Source organism: Epinephelus moara, chromosome 12 (genome assembly GCF_006386435.1).
Source record: "Epinephelus moara isolate mb chromosome 12, YSFRI_EMoa_1.0, whole genome shotgun sequence".
Taxonomy (NCBI): domain Eukaryota; kingdom Metazoa; phylum Chordata; class Actinopteri; order Perciformes; family Serranidae; genus Epinephelus; species Epinephelus moara.
The window spans coordinates 25,682,505-25,705,505 of NC_065517.1; the positions used below are offsets into that span (position 1 = coordinate 25,682,505).

General features: G+C 40.9%; 1 protein-coding gene across 11 annotated transcripts in view; it reads right to left on the reverse strand.

The window, feature by feature from the left end:
• utrn (utrophin) overlaps window positions 1-23,001 on the reverse strand; it is a 242,762-nt gene that overhangs the window by 87,018 nt on the left and 132,743 nt on the right. For all 11 annotated transcript variants that reach the window (XM_050059022.1, XM_050059014.1, XM_050059021.1 and 8 more), the window contains 2 exons: window positions 19,382-19,554; window positions 16,116-16,272 (listed from right to left, as the gene is read on the reverse strand). In XM_050059022.1, coding sequence (XP_049914979.1) covers window positions 16,116-16,272; window positions 19,382-19,554 — 330 coding nt within the window. The remainder of the gene's footprint in view (window positions 1-16,115; window positions 16,273-19,381; window positions 19,555-23,001) is intronic.

Here is a 23,001-nt window from a genome sequence, read left to right on the forward strand (position 1 = left end):
GGGCAGGAGGAGTGGGAAGTATTAGTCTGCACGCAGGCCTTGAGATGTTCATGTACTCACTCCTTTTTGTTCCAGTTTCAAAATAACAAAGCTCATTTCAGGGTTTCTGTAAAAGTTAAGTTTGGACCACTGCAATGACAATTTCACACAGCCTTCTGTGGACAAATGAACCCTCACGCTGAAATGGAGCATCCTGCTGAAAACAAATTAAATCACACCTGCTAATAAATGGTTTGCTCCGTTCCAATGATTTCCTACCAGCTCACATGGTGGAAGCATAAATAGGCAGGTAGCTCAGAGAGGGGACCTTGAGAGATAGAAAGTAAATGAGAGGTGATTGAGGAAGAGGAGACAGAGGTGTGTATGTGGCGCAGAGATAAGAAAAGGAGGGTGAGGAGCTAAGCTGAGAGGACAACTACCAGTCGAAACTAACTTCTCGCTTTTTCATCCGCTTTTTGTTTCGCGCCCACAGATTTGTTGCTGGCTTAAATTGGGCTTTGAAAGGGATTGAATTGAGTGTGAAGAGGTTGTTTATTCGCAAATATTCTTTGCATACTGCTTAGAGTTTAGCAAGTAAAATATTCTGATATCAGTTTTGTAACGTCACAATAAATTCTCCCCTGCAAATCACAGATAGCGGGTCGGTGTGAGCACAAACACCCCTGGATGGATGAATCAGAGACGCCTGATTACAACCACATGTAAAAGAAACTCAAACTGCTGCTACTGCCAAAATATTTTCCTACTTTGGCTCTGTTTTGTATGCAGTATCACTGATTCTCAGATTATATGGAGTGCGTAGCAAATATTCAGAATGTTTTGCTTGAGGCCTAGGCGATAATTCAATATTATCTTAGGCTGTCACTAACTATTATTTTCAAATTCAATCTGCTGATTGGTTTTTAAGATTCAATTAATTGTTTTATGCTAAAAAAATGTGGGAAAAATGCCCTTCATTAGTTCCCTGAGCCCAAGGTAACATCTCTAAATTGCTTGTTTTGTCTCACCAACAGTCCAAAACCTTAATTTATTCAAATTACAATGCTGCACAACAACAAGCAGCAAAGCCTCACATTTCAAAGCAGAGTTTCTGTTTGTAAATGCAGACTATAATGACTGATTATCAAAAGCGTTGTTGATTAATTTTCTATCGATTGACTGATCTATAAAAGGACTGTTTCAGCACCATTATAATTGTTTATCAACTTTCAGTTTAATCATTTTGTGGTGTTGTGAAATTATCGTTTTATCCTTCTACAAAGGTCTAAAAATGATTCCTGGCAAAAACAAAGAGTTTGGTCTGATGTAAGACCTTCTGTACATCTATCATTATCAGCTTGATCATCATGTATACAGATGCTCTGGCAACCAGTGGTTTTCAGACAGTACTTGTTCTGAATAGTTTGACTGATGAGGGGACACCATTGTTAAACTGCAGCAGGACAAGTAATGATTCAACTTTTGTTTATGATAAGATTAAATGTCATGTGAAATAAGTTTGACTAAAACGAAAAAATGGTTGGTGTAGATTGTCTGTAATGCTCAATGAAATCTAATGGCTATAAAAGACTCAAATGTCAACAGTTTTCATTGACTAAAATTACACTACAATAGTTCTGATTTTCTTTGACTAATGCCCAGACTTTTAGTTAACTGAAACCTGACTAAAAAAAAAACCCAGGAGGAACACTATTTGCTATTTACTATATGGTGTGTACAGGAAAGCTATATTTGTTAAGCTCTAAGTTTCTCCCAATAATGGTTTGAGTTCTGTCTTATAGAGAGAGAGTGGAATATGTTGCACATGTTGCCTGCCAATAAATAAACAGCTGTCAATTCATGATACTCTCTCATCTCTTAATTTTAATACCTAATATGCAGTGTTGTTAGGAATAGTTAAACACATAAATAATGCTACAGGATTAACAGAAGGCTTCAAAAAGGCCCCGTAATCTATGATCAGTATTGGCCAATACTGCCTCCGGTGATCCGCCCCCAAGATTCTGATAGAAGCACCCTGAATTCTGACATGATTTTTCATATTGTGATATATGCTGAATTTGGAAAGTATCTTTATAAATTGTTTTCCAAGTCAGGAGCAAACCCTGAGATTCAAATTTTCGACCAACATGGATGAGAAGTCTGAAATCTGCTGATGAAGATCATGTGATCTGATTGAAACCTCCACAACAGCTGCTGCTGAGATTATATTGTCAACTGCTGTTTCTAAGATCAAGAATGAACTTTGAAGTCCTGAAGGCTTTATTAATATCATGTCAATCATATTCATAACCATACTGCACAGCCCTAGTTTGCATAATATTGCATGTACTGTATTACAATAAATGTTGAAGTTCATGGCAGCAAGATTCTCCCAAACATCATCCTTCACTGTTGACTGGCTCCAAAGAGACACAGACAAAGACACAGACGGTTGTAACAGTGGCAACACAAGTAGTGCCAAGTAATTCCCCCTGTTAGAAACAACCTCTCCGTCTGTCATCCAGCCACCGGGTATCCTTGCAGTTCAGACAGAAGACAACACCAAAAAAGACCTTTCCCCCAACACTCAAACAAGTCTTTTTAGTGAAACTTCACGCTTGTGCTCACATTATCAGAGTGTCACACGGGGACACACTTTTCAGAGGGAGCATGAGAGGTAAATATCAAACACATGTACAGCTTTCAGGTTAAGAAAAAAAGCTCTTTTTCTGGCAAATCCCAGGTGGCCTATGAGTGATAAGACATGGCTGTCTATGTCAAAGATAAAATGGGGCACTATACTCTTCTTTTTAATAGTTTTTAGCACTGGCACATCAGAACAGAGTCTGGGCCGCTGTGATTTGTGAAGACCAGAGGAAGACAGGACTCCTGTCACTCCCACAATACTTACGGCATCTACTTATAAGTGACTGTGACCTTGGCTGGGTGCGTTTCTGGGTCTGAGTGATTGTGTCTGTGTGTGGGGGGTGTTTGTGTTCAGGTCTGTGCATGTGTGGCCGTAGTAACACAGCAAACTCTTATCACCGTGTGCCCTGTGCTGTGGTGGAGATAAGATAACATCACAACACAGCTACTTTCAGGGCTCTGGCAAACATCCTTCTTTCCCCCTCTCAAAACCCTGCTATCTGCAATATTACCGCACCCCTCATCTTCTTCCAGGAGGAAAATAAGCCTCCCGAAAGGACCACTACAATATACCAGCTGTCAACATCAGAAAAGCCCCTGAATCAAGGAGCCTTCAAAATATAAGGGTTCACTCACCTTCAAAGATATTACAAATTTTCAGGACACTGATGACGTCTTATTTTTCTTATAGCAAATAAATAATAAGGTATTTTAGTGGAGGTTAATGTTTGAGCTTGTTGTCTGAGCCAAATTAGATTTTGCAACTGCACTTAGTTACACAGCTCATGAAGTTACCTCAGAGTTACTTCAGCCTAGCAAACATGGATGCAGGTATTTTTGAAAACACAAATTTCCCCTCCCTTTTCTCGTCCAAAGAAGCACTTTCATTCAATAATATCAGTCCAAATGAAACAAAAACACAATTTGTCAAGAGCATGCCAACAGGCGGAGATAAAACCATAATCCAGAAGCTACACAAAGAGGAAGAAGAAAATGTTGGCCAATCAGAAGCCTGAAAAAGGCTAATAATGGAGGCTACCTGGAGCAGTGACCCTCCGTGGCATATTCTGATGCCTATTGTCCTCACTACAGTGGAAAAACAACTTTTCTGTGTAAGCATGCAAACTAATTTAGTAAAGTTAAAACCAGCTCTATTTATCAACCTATGCGAAATGTTGCCTAATTGGTGGTGCCTCACAAAGGAGATAATGGCACACTATCTGATGTCTAAAGCCCAAAATTAATTTTCCCTGTCTACATGTTAACAGTGAAAATGGAGTTTGTGTGTGGATGAAAGGCCAAAATGCTTAGAAAAAGCTACATTTTCAAATATGTCCATGTACGTGAGCTCAAGGCCTTAGACTGAACTTTTAATTATCCCTTGCCCTTAAAGGATAACTTCGGTATTTTTCAACCTGGGCCCTATTTCCCCATGTGTATGTGTGCGTATGATTCATAGGTACAACTCACTCTAAAATTGGTTCAGTATTGAGGGAGGCGGATGCAGCCGGCAGCTGCGAAACAAGCTAAAACGGTAACGGGGCAAATGCGTCCCGTATAAGTTTGCGCATTAAAAGTGCTTATTTTCGCCACTGACCAGATCAGATCGCCAGTGCTATCTCTGTAAATAGCATACTAAGCGTTTCCCTGACCCTTCACCTCCTCCCGGCTGTGACGTCATCTCACGAGAGCTTTGCTTGTTGCCGTAAGAAAATAGAGGAGCCATGCTGAGCGCCGCTCAGAGTGGCGCTGGTTGTCCTGGAGTACAGTTGAGAGTTTTACTGCATCGGTATCATGGCTGCATATCTACCCGATTTCGAGAGTGAGGATGAGCCATTTATTACGATGGCCGCCTGTATTTATTTGAGCCCGAGTATACGGACGAGGAGCTCCTACAAATTGAAGAGCAGACGAGGATAGAGAGAGGGAGGGCCAACAAGCAGACGAGGGTGAAGCAGCGGCTGCACGAACGCGAATCTCTGAGGACTGGTGGTGCTCCTGTGGTTGCTGTGACTCCATACCTACAGAGGAAGAATGACTGTGTTGCAACGAGTGGGACCTGCTGCCCAATATTCATGGTCTCGATGTGTCCTGGGATGACTACCAAATGCTGTGTAACTACGTTAGAGGATATCCCCCCTCTGATCAACAGGGCAGTGCTGGATACCTTTTTTCATGTGCCCAAACTAAATTGGAAGAGGCGGCCAAAACCACAGGGACCAAATGGTCAACTATCCATCAAGTAAGTATAACTAATATGTCTTTATGCATGTAATACTGACACCTAGAATTGTCTCCGAGACGCACATTTACTGTTGCATACTTTGCCCTCGTATATATTGTACCCTGTTTTCTTCCGGCAACAAGCAAAGCTCTCACAAGATGACGTCACGGCCGGGAAGAGGTGAAGGGTCAGGGAAACGCTTAGTATGCTATTTACAGAGATAGCACTGGCGATCTGAACCCGTCAGTGGCGAAAAAAAGCACCTTTAATGCGCAAACTTATACGGGACGCATTTGCCCTCATATCTACCTTGCGGCTGCCGGCTGCATCCGCCTCCCTCAATACTGAACCAATTTTAGAACGAGTTGTACCTATGAATCATACGCACACATACACATGGGGAAATAGGGCCCAGGTTGAAAAATACTGAAGTTATCCTTTAACATCCACTGTAAAAGCTACTCTCTCAAATGCTCCGCTTATCTACTGCCTCCAACATTAACCATATAAGTAAAATACCCACACTAACATGTGTCAGACTGCTTTGCAGCTGATAAAATAGTAAGGCACAGTTAAGTAATAATGCAAACATAAGTTTCTTCAGTGTCAGCATCAAACACAACATAGTTATTTTACTATTTTATTGGATATGTTTATTTTACAATGTTGTGTTCCTGCCACACTGGAATTATTTACAGAAGAGAATTTTTCTTTTGCTTCTAGCAGTATGAAATATGTTTTTAGACAGTCTGTCATTCCCCAATGCAAATTAAACTTGAAATCATAGTATATTTACTATCATTTTTATTATTGCTGATCTTTACTACGACTGTGTGGTCCTAGTTATTTATTCATGTCTTTCTTGAATATATTGTTGCACATGTTGTCTATTTGTCTGACCTGCATTTATTAATGTTTAGGTCACTTGGGCACAGCGGAAACAAGCTGCAAACAAAACACTGACATATTATGACCTTAAAAATTTAATATGGCAAACCTGATATGGCAAAGCTGCTTATTTACACATCAAACATCCAACACAGAGTAATTTGGTCATTCTTTCATAGTCATGTTTCTGTCCACCAGATGAATGCAAGTCCAATATTAATTCTCTTTTTAGGTCTGTTATTTGGTCCAACAAACCCCAGAGGGAAATATCTGTCTCTTTAGCTGCTAAATGTTCTATTATGTGCTGTTTAGCGCTGGGCAGGTAGTGTACTATTTTGCTAAACAGCCGCATACTGTGGCCAGAAATGATGCTGATGAGTAAGGTATCACCACTGATTTAACAAACTGATTATAATTCACAAGGTGCCAGTTCGATTAAGCAATATCACACGAGAGGGAGTGATGTTGTACTGTGCAGCCTCATGCCTACGACCGAATCACAGCCGTGATGATATCAAAGTACAACATCACGAGCTCGAGTGTGATATTGCTTTTATACAACAGTTCAACAGTTAAATAAGCAAGGCTGATTAAGAAATGTTGAAAAATGAGGACAAAATAGATAATTTAAGCATTTTATTTGTCTTCCGCCAACAAAAATAGTTCCCTCAGGACTCCGCTGTCACCGTTGCTATGTAACGCAGACATGGTGCGCCAGGCACTTACTCTTTATACACATTTATCTGCACGTTTCCATTAATTGTGCAGCCGGTGAAATAAGTCTCTGGTGACTGCATGGTGGACTGTCGCTTCACAGGCACAGCCGACTCTGCCTTCTGATCTGACAGTATGTTGCTTTTCTCCAAGTCATTGAGCTCCGCTGATGAAACACTGACAAACCTGGATGTGTGCTCAGATGGATTCAGCTTCTCCTCTCCCTCATCTTCCTCTGATGACCATTCATAGTTCAATTCAAAACTTATTTTAGGAAATAAATCCATATTTTTGGCTGTTTGACAGTGGATGAATTAATTAGCCTACAACGCAACTGCTGACCTAACTGACACTAACTGTCAGTTTTGATTTGATTGTTGATTGCAATCAGCTGTGAGGCGGAGTGATACATACACAGTGAAATAACCGTGATGTTGTACTCCAATATCATCACAGTTTTACTGTCTCTCGACCAATCAGATTGCAGGGCCGGAACTAACTGTTGTATAATTTGGTATATTACAGTGGAGTTTGTTTTGGATTGGATGTTTTTGCAGATTGCGTATTCGAGTGTCTTCTTAAATAGGTTTGGAAATAGCTCTTCTCTGTCCTCATAGTTTTTAATTCTGAAATGCAACCAGACATCAGCCTTTAGGCTCTGTGGCGCTCCGTGCATGTTTTGTCCGAGGTTTGCTAGTCTCTCATGTGGCCTAAGAACTACAGATTGTCCGTGTAAGACTAACAGGGTTAAAGCTTCACGCATCCATGGGAAAATACATATATTAGAAGACCAATTTCTGGATTTTATGTATCGATATCTGATCATTCAAATGAAGATTGATTTGAATTGATAAATCACTTCTATAAACCCAGCCTTGCTGATGAGGGCAATGACAGTGAAGCGAAACAGTAAAGCTGTGGGCTATAAAGTCAAAATAATGAGCTGAAAAACACTAAAATGCTCCATAGAGCTTAAGTGAAGTGCAGAGTCAGGAGATATTTATCTGTGGCTTCATCACATACTGTACATGCAGTCATTTGAGCTATTGTTAATAAAAATGTATCGACTACAGCTTTAATGTTATATATACTGAGGTGTGGTGTAGATATTCCACTATAGCAGACCATAAAGCTGTAACATTTAGTGAGCCGTGCACTTGACTCAACTAAAACAAAACTGTAATCAGCCAGCAGACTGTAAGGACACGAGTCTGACAGCGTCATGACCCTGCTTCCAACGAATGCAAAGGAGGGAGACAAAAACAATTAAAAGTTACTCAAAGGGAAGCAATTGTGAGTTTAAAAAAAGTCCTTCCTTTCCCAGGAGATAAGGTAAAGTCCAGCACAGCACTTTAATCCATTTCATTCTCCTTTACGACCTGTCCGTTCAGGTGCAAATGGTGCTAATCAATCATGCAGGCACAATGATTAAGATGGGTTCTGTAGCGGATTATTAGACCCTCCTCACTTTAGACACGGTAATTGTGGGCTGCTCTGGCATATTATTATAGACTGCTAAGGAAACAGAGTTGAATACATTTAAATTTAAATAGAATCACACGTTGCCTGTTTGTCTTCATATTTACTCGCTCTGAATAAACATCTGGAGCATTTGAAAAGATTGCACTGTCCTAACAATGTGGACAAAAAGCCAACTGTTGCTGGAAGATAAGCGTTGTTAAAAATGCCCACAAGCACTTGGTCCCTTGTTCCCAGTCCTTGAAGCCGTTAATTTAATAGAGGAGATTGATGAGTTTAATCAGCAGGATGCTGACGGAGGCCTTTTATTGGATAATTGAATGTGCGATTAATAAATGCTATTATGGCCATTTTAGCAAGGAAAAACACAGACACAGATCAATGTAAAGGGGCGGGAGCAAGAAGTCAGTCAAGTAAAACGGAGTACCTCTCCCTCTCCCTCTCCCTCTCCCTCACAATCACTTTGAATTCCTCATGTGAGTCGCCAAATAAACAGAACTGCTTTCAGACGGGATCTAATGCAACTGTTGTGTTAGAAACTAAATATCCAAAGAACAGACAGGCAGGGCTCAGCACTAACTTTTAAAAGTGTTTGCCAGGCCACCCACCAGGCACCAGCTTTTAGTTGCCAAAATTGAGGATGCCATTTTTTGTTACTTATTTTGAGTTATAAAATATTCAAATGTGAATATGATGTCATAGTGTGCCAACTGTCTTTATATGGTCATCATCTCCAGGCACGCTAATGGGAATGTTTACATTAAGTCACCTGCACTACACTGTAGGGAAACATGTAATCTTGGTTGGCTATATAATAAATCTCTCCCCAATTTCAGATCATATTCCTGCTGAAACATCACTGGCTGTAAAGGAGTTGGTTTTGAAGTTTTTATTGGTAATTTTAAAAAGTGCCAGTATGCTCTGTTACATTCATTCCCCTCGCTGCAGTAACGGTTCAGAGACGCAGAGATATGGAAGACCTGGAAACGCTGACCAACCAGAACAGACTGGAGTTTTCTGAGAGGAAGGCTTTAACAGACAGGTGTTAAACTAAGCCTCTCAGATAAAGAGTGATTACAGGTGTTCCAGCAAAGACAGTTTGGGGAGAATAAAGTGTTTTTTTTAATATGCTCTGGTATAAATGCAAAATACAAGTGTGGAAAATAAGCAAAATAAGTCCTCTTTAAGTTTCCATCTGGTTCTGACTTGAACTACCACCTTGGAATTGTATGCCACCGTGAAACAGTCAAGGTGCAGTTTCAGTTAACATTCATGTCAGTGAAAACACGGATGCTTCACAGACATTTTCGACTCCGCAGCATAGAAGCACAGTTTCAAGGTGCACACCCAAAATTAGTGTCACCAATTCAGTATCCGACCAAATGTCTCTCCTTCTGTTCCTGAGATATGATATTGGATAATGGTCAGAAAAGTGTTCCTGCAGAACATTATGATGTCACAGTGAAGTTGACCTTTGACTTTTGGGATATAAAATATCATCACTTCATAATTTTATTCTATTAGACATTTGTGTGAAGTTTTGTCATAATTAGCGTATGAGTCCTTGAGTTATGGCCAAAAACATGTCTCATGAGGTCACAGTGACCTTCAACCACCAAAGTCTAAACAGTTCATATAGAATCCAAGTGTCCAAGTGGACGTTTGTGCCAAATTTGAGAGGATCCCCCAAGGAATTCTTGACATTTAGCATTCACGAGGATGAGACAGACACAAGGTCACAGAAACCTTTGATAACTTTTGCCAAATTTGAAGAAATTCCCTGAAGGCATTCTTGAGATATCACTCACGAGAATGGGACAGACAAACAACTCAAAAACATAATGCCTCCAGCCACGGCTATCTTTGGCACTGAGGCACAAAAATATATTTATTTTGGGGTGGTTGGGGTTTGCTGTCCTTATTTTTAAGATGTTAAAAAGTTGCCTCTGATGGCAATCAAAGGCTAAGAATTGGTTGGTAATCGTTCCTGTCGAGCCCTGCAGACAGGTGAAAGTGCACCATAATCGTCTGCTTTCTACCTCTTCTAATTTTACCTCTTCCACATATAAGCCTATTTCCAACTTACTTCTTCCTCTTTTCCTCAGCTCTCAATTTGCCTCCGTTTTTCCACTCCCTGTCCATCACTGTCTTCCACTGTTCGGACCACTGCTCTTTCATATTTTTCCTTCCTCTGATTCTTCAATAACAGCAATATCCGTTGCTCTCTGTTGGGCTAAGTGGCTTAGCCTTCCTCTTTTATCTCCCCAAGTCTCCCAGGAAAAAAAGGGGAAAAAAGACAGGTTTTTACACTTAGCCTTTCTAAGCCCTCCCTACCTCACAGATACCAATTTCCATATGCACATTCCCCCCATCACACTGACTGAGAAGCTAGTGTGTGTCCCTGAGTGACTGAATATGTGTGTATGTCTGCGTGAGCACAGGGGAATTGCATGTGTGTGTCGATGTAAGCAAGTAATAGAGCATGACGTGTTCAAAGCCCCAGCTCTTTGTGCTGCTCAGCCCCCTCATCCCTCTCAGGGTCGGCGAGACCTCCAGGCCAATCTATTAAGAATACAGAGGAAAAGGAAGCGAAGGGAAAAGTGTAACATAGTCAAAATGAAAAGTGAGCCTTCAACTCCCCTTTTCCATTATTTCCTATTCCAGCACCCTCAAAGCTGAAGACCTGGAGACGAACAAGGGAATGGTGAGAGGATAGAGTGAAAGAAAGAAAGGAGATGGCAAGGGACACCAACAGCAGGACAGACGCCACAGAGGAGAAAACGAGACAGAAGAGCCGAGAGAGGGTAATGAGAAAGGGAAGGTGAAAGTAGAGATGCGGGAAGATTGTACTGTATTCTCCCGAGGGTACTGTGTGCTCTCGGTCCCATTCCTTATCTAATGGACCTTGTCTGATCTGCTGGGTTGAGGCCTGTCTCTGTTCTCTGTCAGGTGCTAAGAACAAGACGCAGAGCGCGTCTCAACATCATTTCAGACCTCAGAGGACAAATTTTGATTAACCTGTACAGTTGTTCGTTGTCTCGTGGCACAAAACACAGACAGAACTCCAGCTCAGATATAAAGTCCCTGATTCTCAAAGAAATACTTCCCCCACAAAAAGACGGGAACATGGTGACATGGCTACAACAAAATGCAGCGGTACAAGAAACACAGGCGTGCAGACAAAAAAACAAACCAGCAATTTGGACAGATTATCACAACAACTTAATGGCTTGTTTGCGCCCAACTGTTACAATGCACAAAATTCAAATGGAGGGCAGAAAGTGATAAATCCATGCACTGTATGAACTGGATACAGAGGAAAGTGACTACATAAACAGGGTGGATGAACCTGCAGGCAGCAGGTATCTTTAGAAAATTTAAACTCATGTTGGGTATGATCCATGCAAAACAAAGAAAAGAGATTTTTCTCACAACTTGACCAATTTGCCCGGCATGGACATGATCATAGTTACAAATAACCTCGTCCAACAGACCTCCCAACGTTACTAACATTACACAGATGGCCGCTAAAAGCGTACAAGTGTCTAGTGGACTATAACTTTTTCTTATGTGGATGGGTCCATGACTGAAACGACAGCTGTCTTGTTTTTGGTCTGGTGAGTAAATGTGTGAGTGAGTTTAACTGTCTTTTATATTTCAGCTTTCAGCTTAAACAGTTTCACAGTTATGTCCTACCATAGTCTGGACTTACAGTGGCCTTTGATTTTTCCAAATTTGTTGGATAAGCACAACTCAAACAGTGCAAATCATAAGCATTACTGCAGTGTTGTATAGGATCCAGTTCCAAATTCTCACTCTTACTCACAGAGGATTTCACTGTCAGACTCCCTCTTATGGGGCTGAACCACTATTCTTCAGCTTGTGCTCTTCGATCAAATACACTACATTTTTTTGTCTGCCCCCCGCACTCGCCTTAAGACACGTGGTGATCAAGCTTTTGCGACCGTAGCACCTACATTTTTGGAATGCTCTGCCTGCTCCCTTAAGATGTGGGGACTCTGTGGTTCCATTAAAAAGCCAGCTAAAGACACACCCGTTTAGACAGGCGTCGTGGGTGACTTGAATGTACCAGAGCTGTATTTTTTCAAATTTTGTGTATTGTTTTTGTGTTGTGTGAATTCTTTTTTTTCTTGTGTGTGCAAATAGTTTTGCTAGTTGTGCACTTTTCACTGCATGGCTCACGTAGCTGTATATTGCCCTTGTGAAGCACTTTGTGACCTACGTCTGCATCTGCAAAAAGCGCTATATAAATAAATTTTTCTTACTTCCTTTTCTAGCCTTTGCCTGCAGTTACCTGCCCTCGATCTGGACATTGCACCAATATATGAGGTCATATGCAAAGAAGCTATTTAAAAGGTAAAAGTGAAAGGGAGCCAACCTGAAATGTCATTACTTATCCATCACTGTTAAAAAAGGACTGTGTGCATACACAACTCTTTTAAAAGAATACTTCACCCACAAAATGATCTAAAAATAAATGACTTAAAATAATTATAAAATGATTTAAAACAGTCTCACATATGGCAGAAAACTTGGGCCTAGGCAAGTCAATAGAACTGACAGTCGGTCCCCTTTTACCCCAATTCATTAAGAATTTTCTTCAGTTTTGGATTTGTTGTTCATCATGGAGGCGTGCAAGAGGGTTAGGGTCAATGTATACAAATGCTAAGTTTAGGGGTGAGGTATTCCTTTAACTAGCAGAATATGTCTCTCTTTTCATAATCCCAGTCATTCACACATTCTTGTCAAATTCAACACTAAATTCATACATCTCTTTATTTCACAGACATATAATGAAGGCCAGATCATCACCACATTGTAGTTATGTGCTCCCTGGATCCAGTATAGTGACATGATCTGACATTGCCCTGGCAGCAATATCTGAATAATATAAAACGTTTTAGCCATGATCCTGAGTAAAACTATTCTTTTCTATAATCTGTTCTGCTTTTGAATGATGATCCTTCATTAAATCATTAAAAGACTATACTTAGCAGGCATTACAGCGGCCAAGAAATTGATTGTCTGCCAATGCACGGAGCCCCACTCTGTCTCTGCAGCAGATCAGTTATCTACCAGTTTCAATAGTTTGTCTTTGAAATAAGAGGCCGCAAGGATGCACTGAACACGCTGTTTTCATATTGAAGGCTAAGTTCTCTTTTTCTTTGATAGGGGTTAGGTTGAGGTTTAGAATTCCTAAGGTTTATAGACTTTTATTAAATGTGAAATAATTTTTTTGTTGACCTTCCCATCTCAAAACTTTTATTTGCTTTTTTTCTTCATTCATTTTTCTTCTCCTTCCAGGTATTCATTTGAGCTTTTCTTGGAAACTCATTGTGTTTCTGTGTGCATGATTGCTTGATTAGTCATATATCTACCAAGATGTAATGAGAAAATTCAATGTAATATAGTGTATAATGACATAAAAAATCTGGCAATGCCTGTCATTAGAATTGTTTTTCAAACTCTAATATCGTACACATCCTTAAAGTCATCACACATGCATCGGGACACATACAGTATACATGTGCATTTGCAAACAAACATGTAATGAATGTGTGTGTGTGTGTGTGTGTGTGTGTGTGTGTGTGTGTGTGTGTTGATCTGTCTCAGTGTGTGTAATCCTGCAACCCAGCACAACAGCACATGTGTTTACTCTCAAGGCATTTTGGTGAGCAAAATAATAGTGTGGTGAATGGGGTGCAGAGAAACGCATTACGATGTCAAGAGTGACATCAACAGTAGTGGCGGCCAGCGGACTTGGAGTAAACAGTAGCCACAGGGTGAGTCATCTATCTGAAAGCAATTACACGCCAATGCACTATCACAATAACCAGTGGTTACAATAAATAATACAGTGGGGAACACGGATGACAAATAGCAGTGATGATGACAAAGGTGTGAATGGGTCGGCACAATGAAGGTATTGATCGCTTGTTAGAATAAATGAAACAGTGTGGTACGAGGGTGATAAATAACAATATTTCTAGGAATGAAATAGAAGGAACAACAACGATTGCATAGTAGTGATTTTGATGACGGTCTTTAACTCCCCTCTAATACAAGTTTTGTGCATGCTGACTCCTGAGTGACCATAATAAACATAAAACCTCATTATGTGGTTATGCTTGATTGCTGCAATTTGTAGTTTAGCTAAATGTACTGTGGCCGCGGTGCTGACCAGTCTGACGCTTAATAATGTCAGGGTGATTACTGCCATTGCTTTACAATAACAGTATGTTCCTGTGGTTTTAATCCTGACTGTTCAGCAGACCACACTTACCAACTTTGGTTAGGAACATTACGGCGCATAGGTAGTACGTGCAAGACTTTTTTTTCTCCTTTTATAAGATACTTTGTCCCCTGAGCAAGTATCTGACTAATCCAGCCCTGTTTTGATTGGTCTAGTCTGGGAACAGACTGACTCTCAATTATGCAGATTGTGTCTAATACACTCTGTTATTCAAAGGCTGTTTTCACAGAAGACACTTTGACACGTCAAAGCCGGACAGCATTGGTGTAAAAACATCAAAATGAATGGTAGCTGGGGCGTCGGTGGCTTAGTGGATAGAGCAGGCGCCCCATATACAAGGCTGTTGCCGCAGCGGCCCGGGTTCGAGTCCAGCCTGTGGCCCTTTGCTGCATGTCATCCCCCTCTCTCTCTCCCCCTTTCACACTTGGCTGTCCTATCCATTAAAGGCGAAAATGCCCAAAAACATATCTTTAAAAAAAAAAAAAAATGAATGGTAGCTTAATTCTATTTATCTGCTTCAGTTTCAGGATCTTGGTATTGTGCATGCTGGCTCACTGTCACACTGTTGTGGCTCACTGGGACACTTAGAATAGAACAGAACCACTGTTCATGTTATAAGTAACACCTGTACTTTTCCTACTAGGACAAATCAATGGGATGAAAATGGTTGTGTAACTACATGGTTTTTCCTGAATAGAGAATTAGATTAAATTTCGCCCTGCCTCCAGGTCTCGACAAAACTCATAAATAATGGAAACAATATTTAAACAAGTGTTGTACTTGTTGGATTTCTGTCATTTGTAACTGCAAATCATCATGCCTGCATGGTGGTGCTATCGTAATCTAGCCTGCTAAAACCACGCTGATGACGTGAGCTCAACATTATGTTTTGCTCTCTGTATCTGAACTCTGTCTGAACTCGGTGCCGCGCCAAACACCATAAATGAGCAGAACTGGCTTTGACAGACAAACTCCTTCAGCCAATAAGTGTAACAAAACATGACATGACATGCAGAGTTCCCCAAGGCTCAATTCTGGAGCCTCTTCATCTTCATCTTCATCATCATCATCATCATCATCATCGTCATCATGTTTGTTTTGTCTTGTCTTCTGTTGACATCCTTCCACTGGCTCAGATTAAGGAAGACAACCGACTATGTTACAATAATTATTCAGAGGACAGACAAATTTACATAACCATATCCCCAGGAGACTATGGCCGAATATAAGGAGTAAGTGCATTGAACAAATTAATGATCAAAGGTGGCAGAATTTTCTTCAAGTAAACAAAGACAAAACTCAAGTCAATGTTTTTGGAGCCAAGGAGGAACGATTAAAAGTCAGCACTCAGCTTCAATCAGTGGTGTTAAAAACCACGGATCAAACATAAAATCTTGGTGTAATGATGGAATCAGACCTGAATTTTAACAGCCACATTAAGACAATTAGAAAGTCAGCCTACTATCACCTTAAGAATTTATCAAGGATTAAAGCACAGGACTTATGTCTCAGCAGGATTTGGGAAAACCTTTCCATACATTTATCTTCAGTAGGCTTGACTGCTGTTAGGGTCTCACCAAAAAAAATCAATCAAACAGCTGCAGCTGATTAAGAATGCCACTGCTGGCTTTCTGTCTGACTGTCAAAGAATTAATTTCAAAATACTACTGTTTGTTAATAAAGCACTGAATAGTTTATGGACATTTCTGATCTTCTGCTACATTATGAACCATCCAGAACTCTCAGCTCTTCCGGGACAGGTCTGCTTTGTGTCCCCAGAAACACATACTCTTCTATGAAAAAATTAAAAACTTAACTACTTGGAAACTTAAAGAAAACAATGAAGGACAAGGTATGATCAATCTTGTAAAGCGTGACAGGAACATTGCCTGTGGGGACAGGACGTACCGTGCAGTGGTTCTGCTGCTGCAGCAGGGTGGGGACATCTCCTCCGATGGGCATCTGCTTGGCCAGCTCCTCATCCTTCATGCAGATCCACCTCCACAGCTCCTCCAGGAGGCCCAGCAGACGAGACCAGCGCTCAGCACTCGCCTCCAGATGGGCTCTGCCAAAACACGCCATTTTTAACTCCCACTGTTACAGCATTTGTAGCCTTGTACACACAAATCAGTCTATTTAAAGGGTGATTTCTGTTATTTCTCAACCTGGACCTTATTTTCTCTTGTTTTTATGTCTAACTACTAACAACAATTTTTAAAACTGGTCCAGTACTAAGCAAGAGTGCTGCAGCCAGCAGCAGCAAAACAGGCTGCACAGTTATCACTTAGAGCATCTGTGCATCATCAATTAATGTCCACTCAAAGTGCTTGTTTTTGCCACTGGCAGGCTCAGATTGTTATCATAAGTGTCTGACAACTTATATATACACCTTTTTGTTAAGAGTGAGATCCTTTTTGGTTAACCAGAAACAGCCCCAAAAACACCAATGGCAAACCCACTAGATTCATATTACAGATATAGTCATTTTAGCATGTATAGAGCCAACATATTGTCACATCTCAAGCGGTGAATTAAGTTTTTTTTCCAACAAAACCAGACTTGGTGATTGCTGGTACAGAGAAAAAACGAACCAAGACTGTTTTTGTGAGATTTATGTTGTTTCTATTACCTTTGAATGAAGTGTGTTTTGATGAAAATGACTGTTTATATACATGGAGTCAGGTGGGTCTGGCAATACCAATTTTAGGGTGGTATCTGGATAAACAAAAAGGATCTAATTCTTCAACAAAAAGGTCCCTGAAGGGATCATTATCATAATTTTGTTAGACACTTAGAATAATAATCTGAACATATCAAAGGCAAAAATAAGCACTGTTAGTGGACGTAAATTGGCAGTGTACTATTGCCCATAAATGATACTGCAACCTGTTTCACCACTGCTGTTGTTCCCTTTTGTCACTTAGACACAAACACGTATGTATATTCTTTTATTTTCACTAAACGGATTAAATAAAAGGTTTATTGCTTATAAAAACATTAAAGATGGAATCAAAAATAGGTCTTTCTTAATACAATTCGTCTGTAAAATCTAATGGCTGACCACTCAGGTTGCTGCCCTTTTAGTGTAGGTACAGGCTGCTAATTGTGTGGGCGGTAGCATGCATGCAATATATGTTGATAAGCACTTTTGTTTTTCTTCTCTCCTCTGTCCATAATGTGTCTGAACACTGTGTACAGAGACCTCCTATTGCAGCTTGCCGAGTTAGTCATAATTACACATGTACCGTAATGAAGGCATAATGGGCTGTGTACGAACACACAGTGTCCCACGTCCCACACACATACACACACACAGATCCCTCACTGTCTATTTTTCTCTCTTTCGTCTTCCTGTGGAACAAGTCCAGCCTATTATGTCTGCACTGCTTGACCTTGACCCACCAACTCTATCCAGCACATAATCTTTCCCCACACTTTTTTTTTTTTTTTTTTTTTAAATTTCTCCCCGGTTTCTCTTCAGCCTCTCTAACCTTTCCCCCTGCCCCCAAAGCTTTGTTGTGCTCCTCTGCTGCTTCTCTCCACCGCCCCCCTCCTCCTCTTTGTCTTTGAACATCTCCATCTGGTCCTGTCGACTTCATTTCCACCTTCACTTTCTTCACCCTGTACATCCCCACACATCACCGGTATTCTTTATTTATGCCAAGGTTGTGGCTGACGCGGCATTGTCTCTGTCCTCAGAAGTTTATGTGTCGGCTTTCTTGTCCTTTTGGAGCTGTATTTCATGCCTGTGGGTCATGGTAGACGTGTATCACAGGAGCTACTGTATAAGCACAGCTGACAGGAAACACAACAACCTATATGACTGTTCCACAACATGCTGCATGTGTGTCACATGTGGTCTTCCATGAATCCAAGAATCCAGAATGAACAGGACTGTTTTTTCATGAGCTGAGTGTAGTGAATGCCCCAGTTAACAGTCAGGGAGATACAGTGTTTATGAGTTAACCACAAAATAAAATGTATTGGTGAGTTCAAAGCGAACTTATTGACACATGCTATTAACAAGCGTCTTGGGTGATCTGATCATAAGTGGACGGCTCTATGTCTGTCTGTTCACACCTGGCATTAGACAGAACGTCTCCACATGTGTCCAGAATGACCACTTGTGATCGGATCTCACTTTCTTGCTTTATATGCAAATAAACATGTTAATCATTTTTGTTTGCAAAGACCAAATGCATTGTTTATTTTAACTGGCTGGAGGTTTGTCGTGCTATATGCACACATACTGCCTTTACTTACAACCAGAGTCCACCTCTCCGGACACACAGCAACGTGGCAAACTGTTATCATTACACGGCTATCGTTACGTATCGGTTATTGACGGGTTTAATGACAGAGTTCAGCCATTACAGTGTCAGTGTGAATTTGTTGGGACCGTTTAATAGCTGCTGCTTAGCTCGTGCTAACTGGGTATACGGTGAACTGATCATTTGCGTAAAGGAGGCTGGCTCTGGGGACAGTCCTTCAGCTCTGTGTAGCACCAACAGAATTTTTTCTTATCCAGTGGGGTGCCAGCGAAGCAAGGCTGTCAGTTGGGTAGGCAGTCCTTCAGTGTGGCCCAGGACACATTAACATAAACACTGCTGAAAGAATGTGGCCATATACGTCCCAGACCCCCTCTGAATGTGGTATGAGCGATCAGATCTCACACATATTTGGTGCACTTGCACCTGTACTTAGAGCTGCCCACATTTGATCCACTCACCCAGAAAGCATTTTGATATGAGGTGTAAACAGTACCAGAGCATAGTGGCCTTGAACTGTACCTAACACTTGATTTGTGCTTCATGCACTTTTGTAGAGTGGAGAAAAAATCTCAATCTGGAAGAAATATTTCAGAACTCTTGGAGACTGGGTGCTTGGTGTTTCAAATGGGATTCAGTGTTTGCAACCTTGAGGTTTTGAGTTTTCTCTTTTGTTTGTTTTGTTTTTTTATCTAATATGTGAGAATTACACTAGATTTACACTTAGGAAGTCACTTCTGCAACATGCAATTCACTGGTTGATTCAGATGGTAAACTGAGGCAGAGACCAACATGTTTTGTCTCTTCAGAGTTGAGAGCTGAAAACTGCAATCTCGGCTGCATGACCATAAACACTGGAGGAAACAAACATTTCTCTTTGCATGTATTGGATAAAGTTTTACTGACCTGATGTTGGCCGATTTGGCCTTCAGGTCGCTCCAGCGTTGGTTCATGTCATCCAGTCTGTGTTGAAGGAACACAGCTTCCTCTGAGCTGCCCAGTGCCTTGACCATCTTCGACTTGTTCCCGTCCACACTCTTGTAGATGTCATTGTGGGCATCGATCTCAGCCTGGATGTCCTGCAAAAACAAAGACAAGGCAGTATTGTTACAAGTGACCACTTCTGTTTCAGCAAATGCAGAGTGGGCAGCAGTAGAGCAAGGTCTTAACAAAATCACCCAAAACTGGACGTCAAAGTCTTCTAGGCTGTCACAGCTGGTTATTCATGAAGCGAAAATAAAGTTGGATTTTGTCGCTTGTCTTGAGGGAGTTCACAGCGTACTGCACACAACATTTCCAGAGGGCAGAGAAGTTTATATTTTCATGAAATGCCCCCGAGGTACTTTTTGACTCTTTGACTAAAAAGATTTTAACTTCTCCCCTTTCAATGACTTCCAAGGCCCACCCCAACCAGAAGCAAGTCCCTAGGCAACATCTGCCTCCATACTAATGCTGCATTAGGTTGTACCAGGGACTACACCAAAGCAAGCTTTGCTGTAATTTAATGCTGGGTTACAGTATGCAATACTAATATATTGCAGTGCTATTCCAAAATACTGTGATTATGTGTGTGTGGCTGTGAGAAGCCACTATATTCATTATTGTGACAAAGTGCGATTTTTCCGCGTGTACGTTTGTGTGAGCGTCCTTAACGAGGCAGCTCTATTACACAACCACATCTCAAAGGGTATGTGTGTGTTTGTGTGTGAGGGTGGAACCACAAGAGGGGATGACGCAAGCAGAGGATCCTGTCAAATGTTTTATTTTTAGATGTGTAAAACTGCTCCATTTTCTCCTCTCTCTCTGGTGGGACTCCCCTCAGTTCAACCCATTTGAACTGCAGATAAAGGAAAGACTCCAATACCGTATGGATGAGTGTAACACTGCCTGCAGCATAGAGACAGACTTGGAAATGGGACAAAATGAGCGCAGATAAGAGAAGTGTAATGAGACCTATAGCCTACAAGAGTGTGGTAATAAAAAAAATATGCTGGTCATTGTGTGTGAAATGACCTATCTTCAGTGCCTGCAGTTGTTGCTTGTTGTATATCCTTCGCATTGTTGCATTGCAGATTGGAAATTACTGTATGTAATCAACTTCTTCGTTTTACAATTACTGTAAAACTGCCTTATCTAGGAAACTGAAATTAATGTTGCTGCACTGTTTTCCTGTAGTCTCTATGATATTAAAATAAATTAACAATTACTAAAAGAGGTTATTAACTCTAATTCAAAAGACTGTTCTCAGCTTTCACAAATGTGTAAATGAAGCACAATTATTCTAAGTTAAAATGTCTGTATATTAGATACAGTGCACTCCATGTGCCTGGAAAAAGTGACTGCTCATCACCAGCCAGATAGCACACGTCACAAATGGCTTCATGCATCCTGCTGGCCATTGTGCAGGCGTTGGAAACTGGACGACCTCTTTGCCCACATCAGTTTCCAACAGGATATCAGGAACTGAAATATTCTTTGTTTGAACAAAACTTGGCTAAATCCTGGACAGTGCCATTCAACCAGGAGACTCAGAGGACTCTTGCGACAGAAGGAGAGGAGAAGTGTGCTTATGGTTAATAAGGACTGGTATGACAGTTAGAATGTGAGGTGCTGTCCAGTTGTTTGGGAGTAGCGACCATGAAGCCATCTTGTTGAGTCCAAGATATGTTGTTGAGTCCATGATAGATGCCTCCAGTGACAAAAGACAATAAGCCAATCAGGGTCTGAAGAATGTTCCAGAACACCACCGTAGACGTCATTGATGACACCAATTAACTCACTGAGTCTGTGATGGATTTAATTTGTAAAACAACAGCAGCTACTGCACCAAAAGTACATTTAAACAATTCCACAACCAGAAGCCCTGAATCACTAGACTTATCATGGACTTCATTAAAGCGCACTGCAGCCAGTCTGGAAACATGGACATTTATAAGGCAGCACCCAACAATTAAGGATAAATTACAATGCATAAGTTGAAGGAGGTGACAGACAGGATCAAATTTAACTTTGTATGTACTTTGTATGAATTCATGTGACAAATAAATTATTGATCAATTGATTGATTGATAGTAATGTAAATAACATACAATAAAGGGAAAATACAGTAATGGAAACTAGGCTTGGACGAGGCATTACAGCATAGCACAGAATTTCGAAATCCTAAAGGTAAGATTTTCAGTACCGTCCATAGAACAGACGATCTTGTTTCTATTAAACTGATACAGATAATGATTTTATTCAACGCACCATCTCCGTTCAGCCCATTGATGTGTCAGTATCTGCCAAGGCAATAGGTCTCTCCCTTCAGGAAGAAAGGCTCTTATTTGATATCTATTCAATATTCTATGGCCCTTAAGTATTTAAATCCTGCAAGACTTTTCTAAGTAGGCTAATTGCATATTAGAAAAACAGCATTGTAAGATAGACAAAGACATACTTGTTACAATAACTTCTATCACCAACAGCTCAGCTCAACACAAACACTGTCATATACCCCAGTGAAATGTCAGGAGGGTATGAATGTATGGAAAAGTAGGTACTGCCTGAGCCTAATCGAAACTCCCATTATGATATATATACACACACCAACATACACACCAGAAAGGGGCTGAGGATATGGCACAACATATAGGAGACACACAGTGGATGTATATTAGGCGCACATTACAAGATTTGGTACAGCAAGTGAAGAGGTGGCCTCAGGTCAGCTCCTCAGTAAACTGTCGTCTTGAAAAAATGGACAAAATACAGTCCAGTAAAAACAGACTACACACGAAACAACTATCAATTACCACAGCTATGGCACAGTGCTGCAATTTACTGAATGCCAATAGCCATTTCACAAAGGCTGGAGCAAATCCCTCCACTGTGATCTGCAAGGATAATCACCCGCTGGCTTTTTGACACAAATCAAATGCCTCTTAAAGGTCATAGAAGAAAGTGTGTGTGAGAGAGGGAGAGAGAGGGAGAGACAAAGAGAAAGACAGAAAAAAAAAAAGAAAGACAGAAGGACAGACAGTGAAAGAGTGAAAGACAGTCGTTCTGTCACTTAGCCAGCTGGCTGTGTTTCAAGTCATTTCCCAAGTGCTTCCTTTTTCTTTAACACTTCTACTTCCCCTGGAAGTTAACACTGGCTGCACACACACACACACACACACACACACACACTAGACAGAAGGTGCAGACTGTGTGGGCATACAGAGGCTCATATATTCATTTACAAAGCTCCCTTTAAATTTCATTTCACCCACTGAAAGACTACTTTGAGCCAGTGGTTTATGTATGTCAGTGTGTATCTTGGGGTGCTTAAGTGTCGTGATGGATCACTTTCTGTCTCATGCTCTTTAACACACACACACACACACACACACACACACACACACACACACACACACACTATAAAAAAACATTTGTGTGCCACAGGTCACCGCATCAGCTACAAAAAGCCTCTGTTTGCCACTACTCCATGTTTTATTTATGGGTATTGATGGAAATTAACTCAATATGAGGTTTTTTAGTCCTGG